Here is a 26,868-nt window from a genome sequence, read left to right as displayed (position 1 = left end):
TAGCGTTGAAAGATCTGCTCCAGCTTATTCCGCCTTAGAGAAAACCGCGTTGACATTTTTTCCAAATGCCTTGCAATATCTCCTTAACGAAAAGAGCTAGAAGGCTGAAAATGCAGATGTAGACTTGTAGGCATTGTGTGAACAAGATAGCGTTGAAAAATCTGCTCCAGCTTATTCCGCCTTAGAGAAAACCGCGTTGACATTTTTTCCAAATGCCTTGCAATATCTCCTTAACGAAAAGAGCTAGAAGGCTGAAAATGCAGATGTAGACTTGTAGGCATTGTGTGAACAAGATAGCTTTGAAAAATCTGCTCCAGCTTATTCCGCCTTAGAGAAAACCGCGTTGACATTTTTTCCAAATTCCTTGCAATATCTCCTTAACAAAAAGAGCTAGAGGGCTGAAAATGCAGATTTAGACTTGTAGGCATTGTGTGAACAAGATAGCGTTGAAAAATCGGCTCTAGCTTATTCCGCCTTAGAGAAAACCGCGTTGACATTTTTTCCAAATGCCTTGCAATATCTCCTTAACGAAAAGAGCTAGAAGGCTGAAAATGCAGATTTAGACTTGTAGGCATTGTGTGAACAAGATAGCGTTGAAAAATCGGCTCTAGCTTATTCCGCCTTAGAGAAAACCGCGTTGACATTTTTTCCAAATGCCTTGCAATATCTCCTTAACGAAAAGAGCTAGAAGGCTGAAAATGCAGATTTAGACTTGTAGGCATTGTGTGAACAAGATAGCGTTGAAAAATCGGCTCTAGCTTATTCCGCCTTAGAGAAAACCGCGTTGACATTTTTTCCAAATGCCTTGCAATATCTCCTTAACGAAAAGAGCTAGAAGGCTGAAAATGCAGATTTAGACTTGTAGGCATTGTGTGAACAAGATAGCGTTGAAAAATCTGCTCCAGCTTATTCCGCCTTAGAGAAAACCGCGTTGACATTTTTTCCAAATGCCTTGCAATATCTCCTTAACGAAAAGAGCTAGAAGGCTGAAAATGCAGATGTAGACTTGTAGGCATTGTGTGAACAAGATAGCTTTGAAAAATCTGCTCCAGCTTATTCCGCCTTAGAGAAAACCGCGTTGACATTTTTTCCAAATTCCTTGCAATATCTCCTTAACAAAAAGAGCTAGAGGGCTGAAAATGCAGATTTAGACTTGTAGGCATTGTGTGAACAAGATAGCGTTGAAAAATCGGCTCTAGCTTATTCCGCCTTAGAGAAAACCGCGTTGACATTTTTTCCAAATGCCTTGCAATATCTCCTTAACGAAAAGAGCTAGAAGGCTGAAAATGCAGATTTAGACTTGTAGGCATTGTGTGAACAAGATAGCGTTGAAAAATCGGCTCTAGCTTATTCCGCCTTAGAGAAAACCGCGTTGACATTTTTTCCAAATGCCTTGCAATATCTCCTTAACGAAAAGAGCTAGAAGGCTGAAAATGCAGATTTAGACTTGTAGGCATTGTGTGAACAAGATAGCGTTGAAAAATCGGCTCTAGCTTATTCCGCCTTAGAGAAAACCGCGTTGACATTTTTTCCAAATGCCTTGCAATATCTCCTTAACGAAGAGAGCTAGAAGGCTGAAAATGCAGATTTAGACTTGTAGGCATTGTGTGAACAAGATAGCGTTGAAAAATCGGCTCTAGCTTATTCCGCCTTAGAGAAAACCGCGTTGACATTTTTTCCAAATGCCTTGCAATATCTCCTTAACGAAAAGAGCTAGAAGGCTGTAAATGCAGATTTAGACTTGTAGGCATTGTGTAAACAAGATAGCGTTGAAAGATCTGCTCCAGCTTATTCCGCCTTAGAGAAAACCGCGTTGACATTTTTTCCAAATGCCTTGCAATATCTCCTTAACGAAAAGAGCTAGAAGGCTGAAAATGCAGATGTAGACTTGTAGGCATTGTGTGAACAAGATAGCGTTGAAAAATCTGCTCCAGCTTATTCCGCCTTAGAGAAAACCGCGTTGACATTTTTTCCAAATGCCTTGCAATATCTCCTTAACGAAAAGAGCTAGAAGGCTGAAAATGCAGATGTAGACTTGTAGGCATTGTGTGAACAAGATAGCTTTGAAAAATCTGCTCCAGCTTATTCCGCCTTAGAGAAAACCGCGTTGACATTTTTTCCAAATGCCTTGCAATATCTCCTTAAGGAAAAGAGCTAGAAGGCTGAAAATGCAGATGTAGACTTGTAGGCATTGTGTGAACAAGATAGCTTTGAAAAATCTGCTCCAGCTTATTCCGCCTTAGAGAAAACCGCGTTGACATTTTTTCCAAATTCCTTGCAATATCTCCTTAATAAAAAGAGCTAGAGGGCTGAAAATGCAGATTTAGACTTGTAGGCATTGTGTGAACAAGATAGCGTTGAAAAATCGGCTCTAGCTTATTCCGCCTTAGAGAAAACCGCGTTGACATTTTTTCCAAATGCCTTGCAATATCTCCTTAACGAAAAGAGCTAGAAGGCTGAAAATGCAGATTTAGACTTGTAGGCATTGTGTGAACAAGATAGCGTTGAAAAATCGGCTCTAGCTTATTCCGCCTTAGAGAAAACCGCGTTGACATTTTTTCCAAATGCCTTGCAATATCTCCTTAACGAAAAGAGCTAGAAGGCTGAAAATGCAGATTTAGACTTGTAGGCATTGTGTGAACAAGATAGCGTTGAAAAATCGGCTCTAGCTTATTCCGCCTTAGAGAAAACCGCGTTGACATTTTTTCCAAATGCCTTGCAATATCTCCTTAACGAAAAGAGCTAGAAGGCTGAAAATGCAGATTTAGACTTGTAGGCATTGTGTGAACAAGATAGCGTTGAAAAATCGGCTCTAGCTTATTCCGCCTTAGAGAAAACCGCGTTGACATTTTTTCCAAATGCCTTGCAATATCTCCTTAACGAAAAGAGCTAGAAGGCTGTAAATGCAGATTTAGACTTGTAGGCATTGTGTAAACAAGATAGCGTTGAAAGATCTGCTCCAGCTTATTCCGCCTTAGAGAAAACCGCGTTGACATTTTTTCCAAATGCCTTGCAATATCTCCTTAACGAAAAGAGCTAGAAGGCTGAAAATGCAGATGTAGACTTGTAGGCATTGTGTGAACAAGATAGCGTTGAAAAATCTGCTCCAGCTTATTCCGCCTTAGAGAAAACCGCGTTGACATTTTTTCCAAATGCCTTGCAATATCTCCTTAACGAAAAGAGCTAGAAGGCTGAAAATGCAGATGTAGACTTGTAGGCATTGTGTGAACAAGATAGCTTTGAAAAATCTGCTCCAGCTTATTCCGCCTTAGAGAAAACCGCGTTGACATTTTTTCCAAATGCCTTGCAATATCTCCTTAACGAAAAGAGCTAGAAGGCTGAAAATGCAGATGTAGACTTGTAGGCATTGTGTGAACAAGATAGCGTTGAAAAATCGGCTCTAGCTTATTCCGCCTTAGAGAAAACCGCGTTGACATTTTTTCCAAATGCCTTGCAATATCTCCTTAACGAAAAGAGCTAGAAGGCTGAAAATGCAGATTTAGACTTGTAGGCATTGTGTGAACAAGATAGCGTTGAAAAATCGGCTCTAGCTTATTCCGCCTTAGAGAAAAACGCGTTGACATTTTTTCCAAATGCCTTGCAATATCTCCTTAACGAAAAGAGCTAGAAGGCTGAAAATGCAGATTTAGACTTGTAGGCATTGTGTGAACAAGATAGCGTTGAAAAATCGGCTCTAGCTTATTCCGCCTTAGAGAAAACCGCGTTGACATTTTTTCCAAATGCCTTGCAATATCTCCTTAACGAAAAGAGCTAGAAGGCTGAAAATGCAGATTTAGACTTGTAGGCATTGTGTGAACAAGATAGCGTTGAAAAATCGGCTCTAGCTTATTCCGCCTTAGAGAAAACCGCGTTGACATTTTTTCCAAATGCCTTGCAATATCTCCTTAACGAAAAGAGCTAGAAGGCTGAAAATGCAGATTTAGACTTGTAGGCATTGTGTGAACAAGATAGCGTTGAAAAATCGTCTCTAGCTTATTCCGCCTTAGAGAAAACCGCGTTGACATTTTTTCCAAATGCCTTGCAATATCTCCTTAACGAAAAGAGCTAGAAGGCTGAAAATGCAGATTTAGACTTGTAGGCATTGTGTGAACAAGATAGCGTTGAAAAATCGGCTCTAGCTTATTCCGCCTTAGAGAAAACCGCGTTGACATTTTTTCCAAATGCCTTGCATTATCTCCTTAACGAAAAGAGCTAGAAGGCTGAAAATGCAGATTTAGACTTGTAGGCATTGTGTGAACAAGATAGCGTTGAAAAATCGGCTCTAGCTTATTCCGCCTTAGAGAAAACCGCGTTGACATTTTTTCCAAATGCCTTGCAATATCTCCTTAACAAAAAGAGCTAGATGGCTCAAAATGCAGATTTAGACTTGTAGGCATTGTGTGAACAAGATAGCGTTGAAAAATCTGCTCCAGCTTATTCCACCTTAGAGAAAACCGCGTTGACATTTTTCCAAATGCCTTGCAATATCTCCTTAACGAAAAGAGCTAGAAGGCTGAAAATGCAGATTTAGACTTGTAGGCATTGTGTGAACAAGATAGCGTTGAAAAATCTGCTCCAGCTTATTCCACCTTAGAGAAAACCGCGTTGACATTTTTTCCAAATGCCTTGCAATATCTCCTTAACGAAAAGAGCTAGAAGGCTGAAAATGCAGATTTAGACTTGTAGGCATTGTTTGAACAAGATAGCGTTGAAAAATCTGCTCCAGCTTATTCCACCTTAGAGAAAACCGCGTTGACATTTTTTCCAAATGCCTTGCAATATCTCCTTAACGAAAAGAGCTAGAAGGCTGAAAATGCAGATTTAGACTTGTAGGCATTGTGTGAACAAGATAGCATTGAAAAATCGGCTCTAGCTTATTCCGCCTTAGAGAAAACCGCGTTGACATTTTTTCCAAATGCCTTGCAATATCTCCTTAACGAAAAGAGCTAGAAGGCTGAAAATGCAGATTTAGACTTGTAGGCATTGTGTGAACAAAGCGTTGAAAAATCTGCTCCAGCTTATTCCGCCTTAGAGAAAACCGCGTTGACATTTTTTCCAAATGCCTTGCAATATCTCCTTAACGAAAAGAGCTAGAAGGCTGTAAATGCAGATTTAGACTTGTAGGCATTGTGTAAACAAGATAGCGTTGAAAGATCTGCTCCAGCTTATTCCGCCTTAGAGAAAACCGCGTTGACATTTTTTCCAAATGCCTTGCAATATCTCCTTAACGAAAAGAGCTAGAAGGCTGAAAATGCAGATGTAGACTTGTAGGCATTGTGTGAACAAGATAGCGTTGAAAAATCTGCTCCAGCTTATTCCGCCTTAGAGAAAACCGCGTTGACATTTTTTCCAAATGCCTTGCAATATCTCCTTAACGAAAAGAGCTAGAAGGCTGAAAATGCAGATGTAGACTTGTAGGCATTGTGTGAACAAGATAGCTTTGAAAAATCTGCTCCAGCTTATTCCGCCTTAGAGAAAACCGCGTTGACATTTTTTCCAAATTCCTTGCAATATCTCCTTAACAAAAAGAGCTAGAGGGCTGAAAATGCAGATTTAGACTTGTAGGCATTGTGTGAACAAGATAGCGTTGAAAAATCGGCTCTAGCTTATTCCGCCTTAGAGAAAACCGCGTTGACATTTTTTCCAAATGCCTTGCAATATCTCCTTAACGAAAAGAGCTAGAAGGCTGAAAATGCAGATTTAGACTTGTAGGCATTGTGTGAACAAGATAGCGTTGAAAAATCGGCTCTAGCTTATTCCGCCTTAGAGAAAACCGCGTTGACATTTTTTCCAAATGCCTTGCAATATCTCCTTAACGAAAAGAGCTAGAAGGCTGAAAATGCAGATTTAGACTTGTGGGCATTGTGTGAACAAGATAGCGTTGAAAAATCGGCTCTAGCTTATTCCGCCTTAGAGAAAACCGCGTTGACATTTTTTCCAAATGCCTTGCAATATCTCCTTAACGAAAAGAGCTAGAAGGCTGAAAATGCAGATTTAGACTTGTAGGCATTGTGTGAACAAGATAGCGTTGAAAAATCGGCTCTAGCTTATTCCGCCTTAGAGAAAACCGCGTTGACATTTTTTCCAAATGCCTTGCAATATCTCCTTAACGAAGAGAGCTAGAAGGCTGAAAATGCAGATTTAGACTTGTAGGCATTGTGTGAACAAGATAGCGTTGAAAAATCGGCTCTAGCTTATTCCGCCTTAGAGAAAACCGCGTTGACATTTTTTCCAAATGCCTTGCAATATCTCCTTAACGAAAAGAGCTAGAAGGCTGTAAATGCAGATTTAGACTTGTAGGCATTGTGTAAACAAGATAGCGTTGAAAGATCTGCTCCAGCTTATTCCGCCTTAGAGAAAACCGCGTTGACATTTTTTCCAAATGCCTTGCAATATCTCCTTAACGAAAAGAGCTAGAAGGCTGAAAATGCAGATGTAGACTTGTAGGCATTGTGTGAACAAGATAGCGTTGAAAAATCTGCTCCAGCTTATTCCGCCTTAGAGAAAACCGCGTTGACATTTTTTCCAAATGCCTTGCAATATCTCCTTAACGAAAAGAGCTAGAAGGCTGAAAATGCAGATGTAGACTTGTAGGCATTGTGTGAACAAGATAGCTTTGAAAAATCTGCTCCAGCTTATTCCGCCTTAGAGAAAACCGCGTTGACATTTTTTCCAAATGCCTTGCAATATCTCCTTAACGAAAAGAGCTAGAAGGCTGAAAATGCAGATGTAGACTTGTAGGCATTGTGTGAACAAGATAGCTTTGAAAAATCTGCTCCAGCTTATTCCGCCTTAGAGAAAACCGCGTTGACATTTTTTCCAAATTCCTTGCAATATCTCCTTAACAAAAAGAGCTAGAGGGCTGAAAATGCAGATTTAGACTTGTAGGCATTGTGTGAACAAGATAGCGTTGAAAAATCGGCTCTAGCTTATTCCGCCTTAGAGAAAACCGCGTTGACATTTTTTCCAAATGCCTTGCAATATCTCCTTAACGAAAAGAGCTAGAAGGCTGAAAATGCAGATTTAGACTTGTAGGCATTGTGTGAACAAGATAGCGTTGAAAAATCGGCTCTAGCTTATTCCGCCTTAGAGAAAACCGCGTTGACATTTTTTCCAAATGCCTTGCAATATCTCCTTAACGAAAAGAGCTAGAAGGCTGAAAATGCAGATTTAGACTTGTAGGCATTGTGTGAACAAGATAGCGTTGAAAAATCGGCTCTAGCTTATTCCGCCTTAGAGAAAACCGCGTTGACATTTTTTCCAAATGCCTTGCAATATCTCCTTAACGAAAAGAGCTAGAAGGCTGAAAATGCAGATGTAGACTTGTAGGCATTGTGTGAACAAGATAGCGTTGAAAAATCTGCTCCAGCTTATTCCGCCTTAGAGAAAACCGCGTTGACATTTTTTCCAAATGCCTTGCAATATCTCCTTAACGAAAAGAGCTAGAAGGCTGAAAATGCAGATGTAGACTTGTAGGCATTGTGTGAACAAGATAGCTTTGAAAAATCTGCTCCAGCTTATTCCGCCTTAGAGAAAACCGCGTTGACATTTTTTCCAAATTCCTTGCAATATCTCCTTAACAAAAAGAGCTAGAGGGCTGAAAATGCAGATTTAGACTTGTAGGCATTGTGTGAACAAGATAGCGTTGAAAAATCGGCTCTAGCTTATTCCGCCTTAGAGAAAACCGCGTTGACATTTTTTCCAAATGCCTTGCAATATCTCCTTAACGAAAAGAGCTAGAAGGCTGAAAATGCAGATGTAGACTTGTAGGCATTGTGTGAACAAGATAGCTTTGAAAAATCTGCTCCAGCTTATTCCGCCTTAGAGAAAACCGCGTTGACATTTTTTCCAAATGCCTTGCAATATCTCCTTAACGAAAAGAGCTAGAAGGCTGAAAATGCAGATGTAGACTTGTAGGCATTGTGTGAACAAGATAGCTTTGAAAAATCTGCTCCAGCTTATTCCGCCTTAGAGAAAACCGCGTTGACATTTTTTCCAAATTCCTTGCAATATCTCCTTAACAAAAAGAGCTAGAGGGCTGAAAATGCAGATTTAGACTTGTAGGCATTGTGTGAACAAGATAGCGTTGAAAAATCGGCTCTAGCTTATTCCGCCTTAGAGAAAACCGCGTTGACATTTTTTCCAAATGCCTTGCAATATCTCCTTAACGAAAAGAGCTAGAAGGCTGAAAATGCAGATTTAGACTTGTAGGCATTGTGTGAACAAGATAGCGTTGAAAAATCGGCTCTAGCTTATTCCGCCTTAGAGAAAACCGCGTTGACATTTTTTCCAAATGCCTTGCAATATCTCCTTAACGAAAAGAGCTAGAAGGCTGAAAATGCAGATTTAGACTTGTAGGCATTGTGTGAACAAGATAGCGTTGAAAAATCGGCTCTAGCTTATTCCGCCTTAGAGAAAACCGCGTTGACATTTTTTCCAAATGCCTTGCAATATCTCCTTAACGAAAAGAGCTAGAAGGCTGAAAATGCAGATGTAGACTTGTAGGCATTGTGTGAACAAGATAGCGTTGAAAAATCTGCTCCAGCTTATTCCGCCTTAGAGAAAACCGCGTTGACATTTTTTCCAAATGCCTTGCAATATCTCCTTAACGAAAAGAGCTAGAAGGCTGAAAATGCAGATGTAGACTTGTAGGCATTGTGTGAACAAGATAGCTTTGAAAAATCTGCTCCAGCTTATTCCGCCTTAGAGAAAACCGCGTTGACATTTTTTCCAAATTCCTTGCAATATCTCCTTAACAAAAAGAGCTAGAGGGCTGAAAATGCAGATTTAGACTTGTAGGCATTGTGTGAACAAGATAGCGTTGAAAAATCGGCTCTAGCTTATTCCGCCTTAGAGAAAACCGCGTTGACATTTTTTCCAAATGCCTTGCAATATCTCCTTAACGAAAAGAGCTAGAAGGCTGAAAATGCAGATTTAGACTTGTAGGCATTGTGTGAACAAGATAGCGTTGAAAAATCGGCTCTAGCTTATTCCGCCTTAGAGAAAACCGCGTTGACATTTTTTCCAAATGCCTTGCAATATCTCCTTAAAGAAGAGAGCTAGAAGGCTGAAAATGCAGATTTAGACTTGTAGGCATTGTGTGAACAAGATAGCGTTGAAAAATCGGCTCTAGCTTATTCCGCCTTAGAGAAAACCGCGTTGACATTTTTTCCAAATGCCTTGCAATATCTCCTTAACGAAAAGAGCTAGAAGGCTGTAAATGCAGATTTAGACTTGTAGGCATTGTGTAAACAAGATAGCGTTGAAAGATCTGCTCCAGCTTATTCCGCCTTAGAGAAAACCGCGTTGACATTTTTTCCAAATGCCTTGCAATATCTCCTTAACGAAAAGAGCTAGAAGGCTGAAAATGCAGATGTAGACTTGTAGGCATTGTGTGAACAAGATAGCGTTGAAAAATCTGCTCCAGCTTATTCCGCCTTAGAGAAAACCGCGTTGACATTTTTTCCAAATGCCTTGCAATATCTCCTTAACGAAAAGAGCTAGAAGGCTGAAAATGCAGATGTAGACTTGTAGGCATTGTGTGAACAAGATAGCTTTGAAAAATCTGCTCCAGCTTATTCCGCCTTAGAGAAAACCGCGTTGACATTTTTTCCAAATGCCTTGCAATATCTCCTTAACGAAAAGAGCTAGAAGGCTGAAAATGCAGATGTAGACTTGTAGGCATTGTGTGAACAAGATAGCTTTGAAAAATCTGCTCCAGCTTATTCCGCCTTAGAGAAAACCGCGTTGACATTTTTTCCAAATTCCTTGCAATATCTCCTTAACAAAAAGAGCTAGAGGGCTGAAAATGCAGATTTAGACTTGTAGGCATTGTGTGAACAAGATAGCGTTGAAAAATCGGCTCTAGCTTATTCCGCCTTAGAGAAAACCGCGTTGACATTTTTTCCAAATGCCTTGCAATATCTCCTTAACGAAAAGAGCTAGAAGGCTGAAAATGCAGATTTAGACTTGTAGGCATTGTGTGAACAAGATAGCGTTGAAAAATCGGCTCTAGCTTATTCCGCCTTAGAGAAAACCGCGTTGACATTTTTTCCAAATGCCTTGCAATATCTCCTTAACGAAAAGAGCTAGAAGGCTGAAAATGCAGATTTAGACTTGTAGGCATTGTGTGAACAAGATAGCGTTGAAAAATCGGCTCTAGCTTATTCCGCCTTAGAGAAAACCGCGTTGACATTTTTTCCAAATGCTTTGCAATATCTCCTTAACGAAAAGAGCTAGAAGGCTGAAAATGCAGATTTAGACTTGTAGGCATTGTGTGAACAAGATAGCGTTGAAAAATCGGCTCTAGCTTATTCCGCCTTAGAGAAAACCGCGTTGACATTTTTTCCAAATGCCTTGCAATATCTCCTTAACGAAAAGAGCTAGAAGGCTGAAAATGCAGATGTAGACTTGTAGGCATTGTGTGAACAAGATAGCGTTGAAAAATCTGCTCCAGCTTATTCCGCCTTAGAGAAAACCGCGTTGACATTTTTTCCAAATGCCTTGCAATATCTCCTTAACGAAAAGAGCTAGAAGGCTGAAAATGCAGATGTAGACTTGTAGGCATTGTGTGAACAAGATAGCTTTGAAAAATCTGCTCCAGCTTATTCCGCCTTAGAGAAAACCGCGTTGACATTTTTTCCAAATTCCTTGCAATATCTCCTTAACAAAAAGAGCTAGAGGGCTGAAAATGCAGATTTAGACTTGTAGGCATTGTGTGAACAAGATAGCGTTGAAAAATCGGCTCTAGCTTATTCCGCCTTAGAGAAAACCGCGTTGACATTTTTTCCAAATGCCTTGCAATATCTCCTTAACGAAAAGAGCTAGAAGGCTGAAAATGCAGATTTAGACTTGTAGGCATTGTGTGAACAAGATAGCGTTGAAAAATCGGCTCTAGCTTATTCCGCCTTAGAGAAAACCGCGTTGACATTTTTTCCAAATGCCTTGCAATATCTCCTTAACGAAAAGAGCTAGAAGGCTGAAAATGCAGATTTAGACTTGTAGGCATTGTGTGAACAAGATAGCGTTGAAAAATCGGCTCTAGCTTATTCCGCCTTAGAGAAAACCGCGTTGACATTTTTTCCAAATGCCTTGCAATATCTCCTTAACGAAGAGAGCTAGAAGGCTGAAAATGCAGATTTAGACTTGTAGGCATTGTGTGAACAAGATAGCGTTGAAAAATCGGCTCTAGCTTATTCCGCCTTAGAGAAAACCGCGTTGACATTTTTTCCAAATGCCTTGCAATATCTCCTTAACGAAAAGAGCTAGAAGGCTGTAAATGCAGATTTAGACTTGTAGGCATTGTGTAAACAAGATAGCGTTGAAAGATCTGCTCCAGCTTATTCCGCCTTAGAGAAAACCGCGTTGACATTTTTTCCAAATGCCTTGCAATATCTCCTTAACGAAAAGAGCTAGAAGGCTGAAAATGCAGATGTAGACTTGTAGGCATTGTGTGAACAAGATAGCGTTGAAAAATCTGCTCCAGCTTATTCCGCCTTAGAGAAAACCGCGTTGACATTTTTTCCAAATGCCTTGCAATATCTCCTTAACGAAAAGAGCTAGAAGGCTGAAAATGCAGATGTAGACTTGTAGGCATTGTGTGAACAAGATAGCTTTGAAAAATCTGCTCCAGCTTATTCCGCCTTAGAGAAAACCGCGTTGACATTTTTTCCAAATGCCTTGCAATATCTCCTTAACGAAAAGAGCTAGAAGGCTGAAAATGCAGATGTAGACTTGTAGGCATTGTGTGAACAAGATAGCTTTGAAAAATCTGCTCCAGCTTATTCCGCCTTAGAGAAAACCGCGTTGACATTTTTTCCAAATTCCTTGCAATATCTCCTTAACAAAAAGAGCTAGAGGGCTGAAAATGCAGATTTAGACTTGTAGGCATTGTGTGAACAAGATAGCGTTGAAAAATCGGCTCTAGCTTATTCCGCCTTAGAGAAAACCGCGTTGACATTTTTTCCAAATGCCTTGCAATATCTCCTTAACGAAAAGAGCTAGAAGGCTGAAAATGCAGATTTAGACTTGTAGGCATTGTGTGAACAAGATAGCGTTGAAAAATCGGCTCTAGCTTATTCCGCCTTAGAGAAAACCGCGTTGACATTTTTTCCAAATGCCTTGCAATATCTCCTTAACGAAAAGAGCTAGAAGGCTGAAAATGCAGATTTAGACTTGTAGACATTGTGTGAACAAGATAGCGTTGAAAAATCGGCTCTAGCTTATTCCGCCTTAGAGAAAACCGCGTTGACATTTTTTCCAAATGCCTTGCAATATCTCCTTAACGAAAAGAGCTAGAAGGCTGAAAATGCAGATGTAGACTTGTAGGCATTGTGTGAACAAGATAGCGTTGAAAAATCTGCTCCAGCTTATTCCGCCTTAGAGAAAACCGCGTTGACATTTTTTCCAAATGCCTTGCAATATCTCCTTAACGAAAAGAGCTAGAAGGCTGAAAATGCAGATGTAGACTTGTAGGCATTGTGTGAACAAGATAGCTTTGAAAAATCTGCTCCAGCTTATTCCGCCTTAGAGAAAACCGCGTTGACATTTTTTCCAAATTCCTTGCAATATCTCCTTAACAAAAAGAGCTAGAGGGCTGAAAATGCAGATTTAGACTTGTAGGCATTGTGTGAACAAGATAGCGTTGAAAAATCGGCTCTAGCTTATTCCGCCTTAGAGAAAACCGCGTTGACATTTTTTCCAAATGCCTTGCAATATCTCCTTAACGAAAAGAGCTAGAAGGCTGAAAATGCAGATTTAGACTTGTAGGCATTGTGTGAACAAGATAGCGTTGAAAAATCGGCTCTAGCTTATTCCGCCTTAGAGAAAACCGCGTTGACATTTTTTCCAAATGCCTTGCAATATCTCCTTAACGAAGAGAGCTAGAAGGCTGAAAATGCAGATTTAGACTTGTAGGCATTGTGTGAACAAGATAGCGTTGAAAAATCGGCTCTAGCTTATTCCGCCTTAGAGAAAACCGCGTTGACATTTTTTCCAAATGCCTTGCAATATCTCCTTAACGAAAAGAGCTAGAAGGCTGTAAATGCAGATTTAGACTTGTAGGCATTGTGTAAACAAGATAGCGTTGAAAGATCTGCTCCAGCTTATTCCGCCTTAGAGAAAACCGCGTTGACATTTTTTCCAAATGCCTTGCAATATCTCCTTAACGAAAAGAGCTAGAAGGCTGTAAATGCAGATTTAGACTTGTAGGCATTGTGTAAACAAGATAGCGTTGAAAGATCTGCTCCAGCTTATTCCGCCTTAGAGAAAACCGCGTTGACATTTTTTCCAAATGCCTTGCAATATCTCCTTAACGAAAAGAGCTAGAAGGCTGAAAATGCAGATGTAGACTTGTAGGCATTGTGTGAACAAGATAGCGTTGAAAAATCTGCTCCAGCTTATTCCGCCTTAGAGAAAACCGCGTTGACATTTTTTCCAAATGCCTTGCAATATCTCCTTAACGAAAAGAGCTAGAAGGCTGAAAATGCAGATGTAGACTTGTAGGCATTGTGTGAACAAGATAGCTTTGAAAAATCTGCTCCAGCTTATTCCGCCTTAGAGAAAACCGCGTTGACATTTTTTCCAAATGCCTTGCAATATCTCCTTAACGAAAAGAGCTAGAAGGCTGAAAATGCAGATGTAGACTTGTAGGCATTGTGTGAACAAGATAGCTTTGAAAAATCTGCTCCAGCTTATTCCGCCTTAGAGAAAACCGCGTTGACATTTTTTCCAAATTCCTTGCAATATCTCCTTAACAAAAAGAGCTAGAGGGCTGAAAATGCAGATTTAGACTTGTAGGCATTGTGTGAACAAGATAGCGTTGAAAAATCGGCTCTAGCTTATTCCGCCTTAGAGAAAACCGCGTTGACATTTTTTCCAAATGCCTTGCAATATCTCCTTAACGAAAAGAGCTAGAAGGCTGAAAATGCAGATTTAGACTTGTAGGCATTGTGTGAACAAGATAGCGTTGAAAAATCGGCTCTAGCTTATTCCGCCTTAGAGAAAACCGCGTTGACATTTTTTCCAAATGCCTTGCAATATCTCCTTAACGAAAAGAGCTAGAAGGCTGAAAATGCAGATTTAGACTTGTAGGCATTGTGTGAACAAGATAGCGTTGAAAAATCGGCTCTAGCTTATTCCGCCTTAGAGAAAACCGCGTTGACATTTTTTCCAAATGCCTTGCAATATCTCCTTAACGAAAAGAGCTAGAAGGCTGAAAATGCAGATGTAGACTTGTAGGCATTGTGTGAACAAGATAGCGTTGAAAAATCTGCTCCAGCTTATTCCGCCTTAGAGAAAACCGCGTTGACATTTTTTCCAAATGCCTTGCAATATCTCCTTAACGAAAAGAGCTAGAAGGCTGAAAATGCAGATGTAGACTTGTAGGCATTGTGTGAACAAGATAGCTTTGAAAAATCTGCTCCAGCTTATTCCGCCTTAGAGAAAACCGCGTTGACATTTTTTCCAAATTCCTTGCAATATCTCCTTAACAAAAAGAGCTAGAGGGCTGAAAATGCAGATTTAGACTTGTAGGCATTGTGTGAACAAGATAGCGTTGAAAAATCGGCTCTAGCTTATTCCGCCTTAGAGAAAACCGCGTTGACATTTTTTCCAAATGCCTTGCAATATCTCCTTAACGAAAAGAGCTAGAAGGCTGAAAATGCAGATTTAGACTTGTAGGCATTGTGTGAACAAGATAGCGTTGAAAAATCGGCTCTAGCTTATTCCGCCTTAGAGAAAACCGCGTTGACATTTTTTCCAAATGCCTTGCAATATCTCCTTAACGAAGAGAGCTAGAAGGCTGAAAATGCAGATTTAGACTTGTAGGCATTGTGTGAACAAGATAGCGTTGAAAAATCGGCTCTAGCTTATTCCGCCTTAGAGAAAACCGCGTTGACATTTTTTCCAAATGCCTTGCAATATCTCCTTAACGAAAAGAGCTAGAAGGCTGTAAATGCAGATTTAGACTTGTAGGCATTGTGTAAACAAGATAGCGTTGAAAGATCTGCTCCAGCTTATTCCGCCTTAGAGAAAACCGCGTTGACATTTTTTCCAAATGCCTTGCAATATCTCCTTAACGAAAAGAGCTAGAAGGCTGAAAATGCAGATGTAGACTTGTAGGCATTGTGTGAACAAGATAGCGTTGAAAAATCTGCTCCAGCTTATTCCGCCTTAGAGAAAACCGCGTTGACATTTTTTCCAAATGCCTTGCAATATCTCCTTAACGAAAAGAGCTAGAAGGCTGAAAATGCAGATGTAGACTTGTAGGCATTGTGTGAACAAGATAGCTTTGAAAAATCTGCTCCAGCTTATTCCGCCTTAGAGAAAACCGCGTTGACATTTTTTCCAAATGCCTTGCAATATCTCCTTAACGAAAAGAGCTAGAAGGCTGAAAATGCAGATGTAGACTTGTAGGCATTGTGTGAACAAGATAGCTTTGAAAAATCTGCTCCAGCTTATTCCGCCTTAGAGAAAACCGCGTTGACATTTTTTCCAAATTCCTTGCAATATCTCCTTAACAAAAAGAGCTAGAGGGCTGAAAATGCAGATTTAGACTTGTAGGCATTGTGTGAACAAGATAGCGTTGAAAAATCGGCTCTAGCTTATTCCGCCTTAGAGAAAACCGCGTTGACATTTTTTCCAAATGCCTTGCAATATCTCCTTAACGAAAAGAGCTAGAAGGCTGAAAATGCAGATTTAGACTTGTAGGCATTGTGTGAACAAGATAGCGTTGAAAAATCGGCTCTAGCTTATTCCGCCTTAGAGAAAACCGCGTTGACATTTTTTCCAAATGCCTTGCAATATCTCCTTAACGAAAAGAGCTAGAAGGCTGAAAATGCAGATTTAGACTTGTAGGCATTGTGTGAACAAGATAGCGTTGAAAAATCGGCTCTAGCTTATTCCGCCTTAGAGAAAACCGCGTTGACATTTTTTCCAAATGCTTTGCAATATCTCCTTAACGAAAAGAGCTAGAAGGCTGAAAATGCAGATTTAGACTTGTAGGCATTGTGTGAACAAGATAGCGTTGAAAAATCGGCTCTAGCTTATTCCGCCTTAGAGAAAACCGCGTTGACATTTTTTCCAAATGCCTTGCAATATCTCCTTAACGAAAAGAGCTAGAAGGCTGAAAATGCAGATGTAGACTTGTAGGCATTGTGTGAACAAGATAGCTTTGAAAAATCTGCTCCAGCTTATTCCGCCTTAGAGAAAACCGCGTTGACATTTTTTCCAAATGCCTTGCAATATCTCCTTAACGAAAAGAGCTAGAAGGCTGAAAATGCAGATGTAGACTTGTAGGCATTGTGTGAACAAGATAGCTTTGAAAAATCTGCTCCAGCTTATTCCGCCTTAGAGAAAACCGCGTTGACATTTTTTCCAAATTCCTTGCAATATCTCCTTAACAAAAAGAGCTAGAGGGCTGAAAATGCAGATTTAGACTTGTAGGCATTGTGTGAACAAGATAGCGTTGAAATATCGGCTCTAGCTTATTCCGCCTTAGAGAAAACCGCGTTGACATTTTTTCCAAATGCTTTGCAATATCTCCTTAACGAAAAGAGCTAGAAGGCTGAAAATGCAGATTTAGACTTGTAGGCATTGTTTGAACAAGATAGCGTTGAAAAATCTGCTCCAGCTTATTCCACCTTAGAGAAAACCGCGTTGACATTTTTTCCAAATGCCTTGCAATATCTCCTTAACGAAAAGAGCTAGAAGGCTGAAAATGCAGATTTAGACTTGTAGGCATTGTGTGAACAAGATAGCGTTGAAAAATCGGCTCTAGCTTATTCCGCCTTAGAGAAAACCGCGTTGACATTTTTTCCAAATGCTTTGCAATATCTCCTTAACGAAAAGAGCTAGAAGGCTGAAAATGCAGATTTAGACTTGTAGGCATTGTGTGAACAAGATAGCGTTGAAAAATCGGCTCTAGCTTATTCCGCCTTAGAGAAAACCGCGTTGACATTTTTTCCAAATGCCTTGCAATATCTCCTTAACGAAAAGAGCTAGAAGGCTGAAAATGCAGATTTAGACTTGTAGGCATTGTGTGAACAAGATAGCATTGAAAAATCGGCTCTAGCTTATTCCGCCTTAGAGAAAACCGCGTTGACATTTTTTCCAAATGCCTTGCAATATCTCCTTAACGAAAAGAGCTAGAAGGCTGAAAATGCAGATTTAGACTTGTAGGCATTGTGTGAACAAAGCGTTGAAAAATCTGCTCCAGCTTATTCCGCCTTAGAGAAAACCGCGTTGACATTTTTTCCAAATGCCTTGCAATATCTCCTTAACGAAAAGAGCTAGAAGGCTGTAAATGCAGATTTAGACTTGTAGGCATTGTGTAAACAAGATAGCGTTGAAAGATCTGCTCCAGCTTATTCCGCCTTAGAGAAAACCGCGTTGACATTTTTTCCAAATGCCTTGCAATATCTCCTTAACGAAAAGAGCTAGAAGGCTGAAAATGCAGATGTAGACTTGTAGGCATTGTGTGAACAAGATAGCGTTGAAAAATCTGCTCCAGCTTATTCCGCCTTAGAGAAAACCGCGTTGACATTTTTTCCAAATGCCTTGCAATATCTCCTTAACGAAAAGAGCTAGAAGGCTGAAAATGCAGATGTAGACTTGTAGGCATTGTGTGAACAAGATAGCTTTGAAAAATCTGCTCCAGCTTATTCCGCCTTAGAGAAAACCGCGTTGACATTTTTTCCAAATTCCTTGCAATATCTCCTTAACAAAAAGAGCTAGAGGGCTGAAAATGCAGATTTAGACTTGTAGGCATTGTGTGAACAAGATAGCGTTGAAAAATCGGCTCTAGCTTATTCCGCCTTAGAGAAAACCGCGTTGACATTTTTTCCAAATGCCTTGCAATATCTCCTTAACGAAAAGAGCTAGAAGGCTGAAAATGCAGATTTAGACTTGTAGGCATTGTGTGAACAAGATAGCGTTGAAAAATCGGCTCTAGCTTATTCCGCCTTAGAGAAAACCGCGTTGACATTTTTTCCAAATGCCTTGCAATATCTCCTTAACGAAAAGAGCTAGAAGGCTGAAAATGCAGATTTAGACTTGTAGGCATTGTGTGAACAAGATAGCGTTGAAAAATCGGCTCTAGCTTATTCCGCCTTAGAGAAAACCGCGTTGACATTTTTTCCAAATGCCTTGCAATATCTCCTTAACGAAGAGAGCTAGAAGGCTGAAAATGCAGATTTAGACTTGTAGGCATTGTGTGAACAAGATAGCGTTGAAAAATCGGCTCTAGCTTATTCCGCCTTAGAGAAAACCGCGTTGACATTTTTTCCAAATGCCTTGCAATATCTCCTTAACGAAAAGAGCTAGAAGGCTGTAAATGCAGATTTAGACTTGTAGGCATTGTGTAAACAAGATAGCGTTGAAAGATCTGCTCCAGCTTATTCCGCCTTAGAGAAAACCGCGTTGACATTTTTTCCAAATGCCTTGCAATATCTCCTTAACGAAAAGAGCTAGAAGGCTGAAAATGCAGATGTAGACTTGTAGGCATTGTGTGAACAAGATAGCGTTGAAAAATCTGCTCCAGCTTATTCCGCCTTAGAGAAAACCGCGTTGACATTTTTTCCAAATGCCTTGCAATATCTCCTTAACGAAAAGAGCTAGAAGGCTGAAAATGCAGATGTAGACTTGTAGGCATTGTGTGAACAAGATAGCTTTGAAAAATCTGCTCCAGCTTATTCCGCCTTAGAGAAAACCGCGTTGACATTTTTTCCAAATGCCTTGCAATATCTCCTTAACGAAAAGAGCTAGAAGGCTGAAAATGCAGATGTAGACTTGTAGGCATTGTGTGAACAAGATAGCTTTGAAAAATCTGCTCCAGCTTATTCCGCCTTAGTGAAAACCGCGTTGACATTTTTTCCAAATTCCTTGCAATATCTCCTTAACAAAAAGAGCTAGAGGGCTGAAAATGCAGATTTAGACTTGTAGGCATTGTGTGAACAAGATAGCGTTGAAAAATCGGCTCTAGCTTATTCCGCCTTAGAGAAAACCGCGTTGACATTTTTTCCAAATGCCTTGCAATATCTCCTTAACGAAAAGAGCTAGAAGGCTGAAAATGCAGATTTAGACTTGTAGGCATTGTGTGAACAAGATAGCGTTGAAAAATCGGCTCTAGCTTATTCCGCCTTAGAGAAAACCGCGTTGACATTTTTTCCAAATGCCTTGCAATATCTCCTTAACGAAAAGAGCTAGAAGGCTGAAAATGCAGATTTAGACTTGTAGGCATTGTGTGAACAAGATAGCGTTGAAAAATCGGCTCTAGCTTATTCCGCCTTAGAGAAAACCGCGTTGACATTTTTTCCAAATGCCTTGCAATATCTCCTTAACGAAAAGAGCTAGAAGGCTGAAAATGCAGATGTAGACTTGTAGGCATTGTGTGAACAAGATAGCGTTGAAAAATCTGCTCCAGCTTATTCCGCCTTAGAGAAAACCGCGTTGACATTTTTTCCAAATGCCTTGCAATATCTCCTTAACGAAAAGAGCTAGAAGGCTGAAAATGCAGATGTAGACTTGTAGGCATTGTGTGAACAAGATAGCTTTGAAAAATCTGCTCCAGCTTATTCCGCCTTAGAGAAAACCGCGTTGACATTTTTTCCAAATTCCTTGCAATATCTCCTTAACAAAAAGAGCTAGAGGGCTGAAAATGCAGATTTAGACTTGTAGGCATTGTGTGAACAAGATAGCGTTGAAAAATCGGCTCTAGCTTATTCCGCCTTAGAGAAAACCGCGTTGACATTTTTTCCAAATGCCTTGCAATATCTCCTTAACGAAAAGAGCTAGAAGGCTGAAAATGCAGATTTAGACTTGTAGGCATTGTGTGAACAAGATAGCGTTGAAAAATCGGCTCTAGCTTATTCCGCCTTAGAGAAAACCGCGTTGACATTTTTTCCAAATGCCTTGCAATATCTCCTTAACGAAGAGAGCTAGAAGGCTGAAAATGCAGATTTAGACTTGTAGGCATTGTGTGAACAAGATAGCGTTGAAAAATCGGCTCTAGCTTATTCCGCCTTAGAGAAAACCGCGTTGACATTTTTTCCAAATGCCTTGCAATATCTCCTTAACGAAAAGAGCTAGAAGGCTGTAAATGCAGATTTAGACTTGTAGGCATTGTGTAAACAAGATAGCGTTGAAAGATCTGCTCCAGCTTATTCCGCCTTAGAGAAAACCGCGTTGACATTTTTTCCAAATGCCTTGCAATATCTCCTTAACGAAAAGAGCTAGAAGGCTGAAAATGCAGATGTAGACTTGTAGGCATTGTGTGAACAAGATAGCGTTGAAAAATCTGCTCCAGCTTATTCCGCCTTAGAGAAAACCGCGTTGACATTTTTTCCAAATGCCTTGCAATATCTCCTTAACGAAAAGAGCTAGAAGGCTGAAAATGCAGATGTAGACTTGTAGGCATTGTGTGAACAAGATAGCTTTGAAAAATCTGCTCCAGCTTATTCCGCCTTAGAGAAAACCGCGTTGACATTTTTTCCAAATGCCTTGCAATATCTCCTTAACGAAAAGAGCTAGAAGGCTGAAAATGCAGATGTAGACTTGTAGGCATTGTGTGAACAAGATAGCTTTGAAAAATCTGCTCCAGCTTATTCCGCCTTAGAGAAAACCGCGTTGACATTTTTTCCAAATTCCTTGCAATATCTCCTTAACAAAAAGAGCTAGAGGGCTGAAAATGCAGATTTAGACTTGTAGGCATTGTGTGAACAAGATAGCGTTGAAAAATCGGCTCTAGCTTATTCCGCCTTAGAGAAAACCGCGTTGACATTTTTTCCAAATGCCTTGCAATATCTCCTTAACGAAAAGAGCTAGAAGGCTGAAAATGCAGATTTAGACTTGTGGGCATTGTGTGAACAAGATAGCGTTGAAAAATCGGCTCTAGCTTATTCCGCCTTAGAGAAAACCGCGTTGACATTTTTTCCAAATGCCTTGCAATATCTCCTTAACGAAAAGAGCTAGAAGGCTGAAAATGCAGATTTAGACTTGTAGGCATTGTGTGAACAAGATAGCGTTGAAAAATCGGCTCTAGCTTATTCCGCCTTAGAGAAAACCGCGTTGACATTTTTTCCAAATGCCTTGCAATATCTCCTTAACGAAAAGAGCTAGAAGGCTGAAAATGCAGATTTAGACTTGTAGGCATTGTGTGAACAAGATAGCGTTGAAAAATCGGCTCTAGCTTATTCCGCCTTAGAGAAAACCGCGTTGACATTTTTTCCAAATGCCTTGCAATATCTCCTTAACGAAAAGAGCTAGAAGGCTGTAAATGCAGATTTAGACTTGTAGGCATTGTGTAAACAAGATAGCGTTGAAAGATCTGCTCCAGCTTATTCCGCCTTAGAGAAAACCGCGTTGACATTTTTTCCAAATGCCTTGCAATATCTCCTTAACGAAAAGAGCTAGAAGGCTGAAAATGCAGATGTAGACTTGTAGGCATTGTGTGAACAAGATAGCGTTGAAAAATCTGCTCCAGCTTATTCCGCCTTAGAGAAAACCGCGTTGACATTTTTTCCAAATGCCTTGCAATATCTCCTTAACGAAAAGAGCTAGAAGGCTGAAAATGCAGATGTAGACTTGTAGGCATTGTGTGAACAAGATAGCTTTGAAAAATCTGCTCCAGCTTATTCCGCCTTAGAGAAAACCGCGTTGACATTTTTTCCAAATGCCTTGCAATATCTCCTTAACGAAAAGAGCTAGAAGGCTGAAAATGCAGATGTAGACTTGTAGGCATTGTGTGAACAAGATAGCGTTGAAAAATCGGCTCTAGCTTATTCCGCCTTAGAGAAAACCGCGTTGACATTTTTTCCAAATGCCTTGCAATATCTCCTTAACGAAAAGAGCTAGAAGGCTGAAAATGCAGATTTAGACTTGTAGGCATTGTGTGAACAAGATAGCGTTGAAAAATCGGCTCTAGCTTATTCCGCCTTAGAGAAAAACGCGTTGACATTTTTTCCAAATGCCTTGCAATATCTCCTTAACGAAAAGAGCTAGAAGGCTGAAAATGCAGATTTAGACTTGTAGGCATTGTGTGAACAAGATAGCGTTGAAAAATCGGCTCTAGCTTATTCCGCCTTAGAGAAAACCGCGTTGACATTTTTTCCAAATGCCTTGCAATATCTCCTTAACGAAAAGAGCTAGAAGGCTGAAAATGCAGATTTAGACTTGTAGGCATTGTGTGAACAAGATAGCGTTGAAAAATCGGCTCTAGCTTATTCCGCCTTAGAGAAAACCGCGTTGACATTTTTTCCAAATGCCTTGCAATATCTCCTTAACGAAAAGAGCTAGAAGGCTGAAAATGCAGATTTAGACTTGTAGGCATTGTGTGAACAAGATAGCGTTGAAAAATCGTCTCTAGCTTATTCCGCCTTAGAGAAAACCGCGTTGACATTTTTTCCAAATGCCTTGCAATATCTCCTTAACGAAAAGAGCTAGAAGGCTGAAAATGCAGATTTAGACTTATAGGCATTGTGTGAACAAGATAGCGTTGAAAAATCGGCTCTAGCTTATTCCGCCTTAGAGAAAACCGCGTTGACATTTTTTCCAAATGCCTTGCATTATCTCCTTAACGAAAAGAGCTAGAAGGCTGAAAATGCAGATTTATGCTGGGTACACACCAGGACGACTAGGGCACGATTCTGTCAATTTAGATCCAATTCCGACCGGTTGTATGCAGATTGTGTGTATTATCGTGTGTTTTTGCCATTTATTTGATCCGATTCCGATCCAATGCGCGTTCACGCCGCTCGTTTGGTCGCATCTTTGGTCCTACGTGCTGCAGGTAGGATCCGTCAATCCCAGGCCGACCGACCGTCAATCGTATGCAGATCGTGAGTGTTTTTTGCCGCCTCCGTCGTCCGTCCGTCGGTGCGTCCGTCGTTTGATCCAGCCTATTTGAGTGGCATTTCCTAAACACTCCCCCGGCGCCATGTTTTTCCACATAGCAAACAGCGCTGGCGCAGCAGTTGGACTCTCCTTCTTGTCTCATCTCCCAGAACAACAACCTGGTATGTTTGCACTCCCAATGCTCTTCTATGCATGCCCACTGTTGCCACCAATGTATATAGTGTGTATAAAGCACTGGTTTGGCAACCGTGCACCCGACCATGTCACTTTTGTTTTTTTGGGTGGGCCCCATCTGTGTGTGTATACATATAACCAATGTCCACCATTGCAGTATTCCAAGCACTCCTCTCTGCTAGGCCCCATTCACCTGTGTGTGTGTGTGTGTGTGTGTGTGTTTGTGTATATATAGATATATATACATAAACCATTGTCCACCATTGCAGTATTCCATGCACTCCTCTCTGCTAGGCCCCATTCACCTGTGTGCGTGTGTTTGTGTATATATAGATATATATACATAAACCATTGTCCACCATTGCAGTATTCCATGCACTCCTCTCTGCTAGGCCCCATTCACCTGTGTGCGTGTGTTTTTGTATATATAGATATATATACATAAACCATTGTCCACCATTGCAGTATTCCATGCACTCCTCTCTGCTAGGCCCCATTCACCTGTGTGCGTGTGTTTGTGTATATATAGATATATATACATAAACCATTGTCCACCATTGCAGTATTCCATGCACTCCTCTCTGCTAGGCCCCATTCACCTGTGTGCGTGTGTTTGTGTATATATAGATATATATACATAAACCATTGTCCACCATTGCAGTATTCCATGCACTCCTCTCTGCTAGGCCCCATTCACCTGTGTGCGTGTGTTTGTGTATATATAGATATATATACATAAACCATTGTCCACCATTGCAGTATTCCATGCACTCCTCTCTGCTAGGCCCCATTCACCTGTGTGCGTGTGTTTGTGTATATATAGATATATATACATAAACCATTGTCCACCATTGCAGTATTCCATGCACTCCTCTCTGCTAGGCCCCATTCACCTGTGTGTGTGAATAGCAATCTGCACAATAAAATGTATAGTGGTTTTCATAAAAGTTTATTAACATTTTAAATACTTAAAACATAAGAACTAGGTAAACTGGTAACTATAACTATAAAAATTTAAATATGAAACAAAACATGGGTATAACTATAACAACTAAAATGGTTTTATCTTTTTACAGTCCCAATGTCCAACGCAAAGGAACAAGAGTTTCTTGAAGGGTTTATTGAAAAATATCGTGCACACGAATGCCTGTGGCGAACAAAATCCAAGGAGTATTCGAACAAAATGAAAAGAAACCAAGCCTTGGAGGAGTTGGCACGCTACAGTCTTCCATTTCACCCAGAGGCCAATGTTGAATGGGTGAGGAAACGCATCCAGAATATGCGCACGGTGTTCTTAAAGGAACACAAGAAGATGGAGGCTGCAAAGAAGTCTGGTGCTGGAGTCGACGAGATGTATCAAACATCGCTCTGGTACTATGACCGGTTGACATTCACCCTCAGCCAGGAGTCGATGAGGACAGGAGTAGTCCTTATGGTAGAACATGAAAACCAAGAAGTCACGGCGCAGGAGGAGGAGGAGAATTCGCAGTCTGCATCGGTGAGTCTATTTTTTTGGCTATCTAATTGATTCCTCCTGCCAATCCACAGCGCCCTCCCCATTAAAGTAGGCCATGTACTCTTCCCTCACCTGTTTGGCTCGTGCACTCCCTGTGTAGTGTTGTGTTGGGGTTTGCAAGGAGGATATCTGCACTACCTCCTCTGGCAGTTCTTGGTCTTCTTGGAGTGCTGTGCCTGTAGCCCTTTGCTGTGTGGCTTTTCTGCGGAGCAAATTGTGCAGGACACAGCACGCCGTGACAACCCAGTCAATTTTGTCCACCCTCAGGTTAATGGCAGTGTGGAAAATGCGAAACCGGCTTGCCAGGATGCCAAAAGCATTTTCCACAACACGCCGTGCCCTGGATAGCCTGTAGTTAAAGATCCTTTTGTCATGGTTCAACCCCCTTTGCGCATATGGCTTCATGACATGCTCGTGCAGGCCAAAAGCCTCGTCAGCCACAAAAACAAAGTTAAGCCCCTGTTTAGTTTCCTGGACAGACGGCAAGTGAAGGGTGTTCGCTATGAGCCTTTCGTAGAACTTTGTGTCCTTGAAAGTGCCACCATCCGATGCACGGCCATTCCTTCCTACATCCAGGAAGATAAACTCATAGTTCGCATTAACAACAGCCATTAGTACAATGCTAAAATAGCCCTTGTAATTAAAATAGTAGGAACCACTATTGATAGGCTGGGCTATGCGGACATGTTTGCCATCAATGGCTCCACCGCAATTTGGGAAGTTCCATCGCTGTTCAAACTCCTCTGCGATGACTTTCCATTCATTCACGCTGGTAGGGAACTGAAATTAGAAGTAAATAGAATTGATTAGTAAACATGTTCAATTTTTTTACAGCTTGGTGACTACCCACCTGCAACCCCAGACCTATCTGTCCTATCTGAGAATGCATGTACATCGAACGAAGTTCCTACTCCGGCACGCACTCCGCCACCCACCCTGGAACCCACTCCACCACTCCCCCGTGCCAAAAAAATGCGTGGCAAAGGAAAAAAAGGAGAAGCAGCGGCACATGAAGAATTTATGATGCGGGCACATCAAGTCCTGCAAAGAAACCCCGACAAACATGACAACTACTTCACTTATGTGGCAGAGTGTGTTCGCAACATGGCTCCTGACCAGCAACTTACTTTTGAAAAGTTATGCATGGAGTTGGTGTATAATGGCAGTTTAGGGTATCTCAACAGTGGCACTAAAATAGTTGGCATTGGTAGTGCACCAGACACACCACTGTCATTAGAATCACCAGTGCCTACTCCGCCTGCCACCGTAGCAGGCCAGTCGAGCACAATTCCAACACATACCCAGTCAACACCTACACAGCCTTCTCAACCCCCCCAGTACCGTCAATTCTACAGTTCTTTACTGATAGAAGATCCAGAGTGTCCTGTTTTTGAGGATCTGTCTTAAAAAATAGGCTACTTTATCATTTACCATCGACATGGTCTCAGCTGCAGGTATGTGATGGCCACTGCTCACATGGCGTATGGCGCACATCAATGGGGCCGGGACCATTGCATCTGCGCCATGCGCCATGTGGGCCGCAGCCTTTACATATCTGCAGCAGACATCCTCTGCCACACAAGGGCCACAGTGTGTATTTTTGTTTATTTATATGCTGCTACCTGTACCTGCATTACCAGAGGGAGAACAGGATTCTCCTCAATCTGGATAGCAAACTCCATTTATTGCCCTTTTTTCTTTGCCAATAGTATGGGGTACTGTGCGGCAGACATGGTCTCAGCTGCAGGTATGTGATGGCCACTGCTCACATGGCGTATGGCGCACATCAATGGGGCCGGGACCATTGCATCTGCGCCATGCGCCATGTGGTCCGCAGCCTTTACATATCTGCGGCAGACATCCTCTGCCGCACAGTACCTTATCCCTACTGTTGTAAGGGCATGTTCCAGAAGTTACCAGAGTGTGTTTTTTTTGTTTATTTATATGCTGCTACCTGTACCTGCATTACCAGAGGGAGAACAGGATTCTCCTCAATCTGGATAGCAAACTCCATTTATTGCCCTTTTTTCTTTGCCAATAGTATGGGGTACTGTGCGGCAGACATGGTCTCAGCTGCAGGTATGTGATGGCCACTGCTCACATGGCGTATGGCGCACATCAATGGGGCCGGGACCATTGCATCTGCGCCATGCGCCATGTGGTCCGCAGCCTTTACATATCTGCAGCAGACATCCTCTGCCGCACAGTACCTTATCCCTACTGTTGTAAGGGCATGTTCCAGAAGTTACCAGAGTGTGTTTTTTTTGTTTATTTATATGCTGCTACCTGTACCTGCATTACCAGAGGGAGAACAGGATTCTCCTCAATCT

The 26,868-nt window shown here is 41.1% G+C and overlaps 1 protein-coding gene across 1 annotated transcript; it reads left to right on the top strand.

The window, feature by feature from the left end:
* Positions 1-23,677: 23,677 nt before the first annotated feature.
* LOC146019515 (uncharacterized) lies at positions 23,678-25,993 on the top strand. The gene is made up of 2 exons (XM_083152037.1): positions 23,678-24,520; positions 25,373-25,993. The coding sequence occupies exons 1-2, from the start codon at positions 24,104-24,106 to the stop codon at positions 25,943-25,945; spliced, it is 990 nt and encodes a 329-aa protein (XP_083008163.1). The 5' UTR covers positions 23,678-24,103; the 3' UTR covers positions 25,946-25,993.
* The last annotated feature ends 875 nt before the right edge of the window (positions 25,994-26,868 follow it).

The sequence above is a fragment of the Crinia signifera genome, chromosome 7, assembly GCF_055691185.1.
Source record: "Crinia signifera chromosome 7, ASM5569118v1, whole genome shotgun sequence".
In the NCBI taxonomy this organism is placed as follows: Eukaryota; Metazoa; Chordata; class Amphibia; order Anura; family Myobatrachidae; genus Crinia; species Crinia signifera.
The sequence above is the reverse complement of the archived record's forward strand: the minus strand, read 5'-3'. Positions and strand labels throughout refer to the sequence as shown.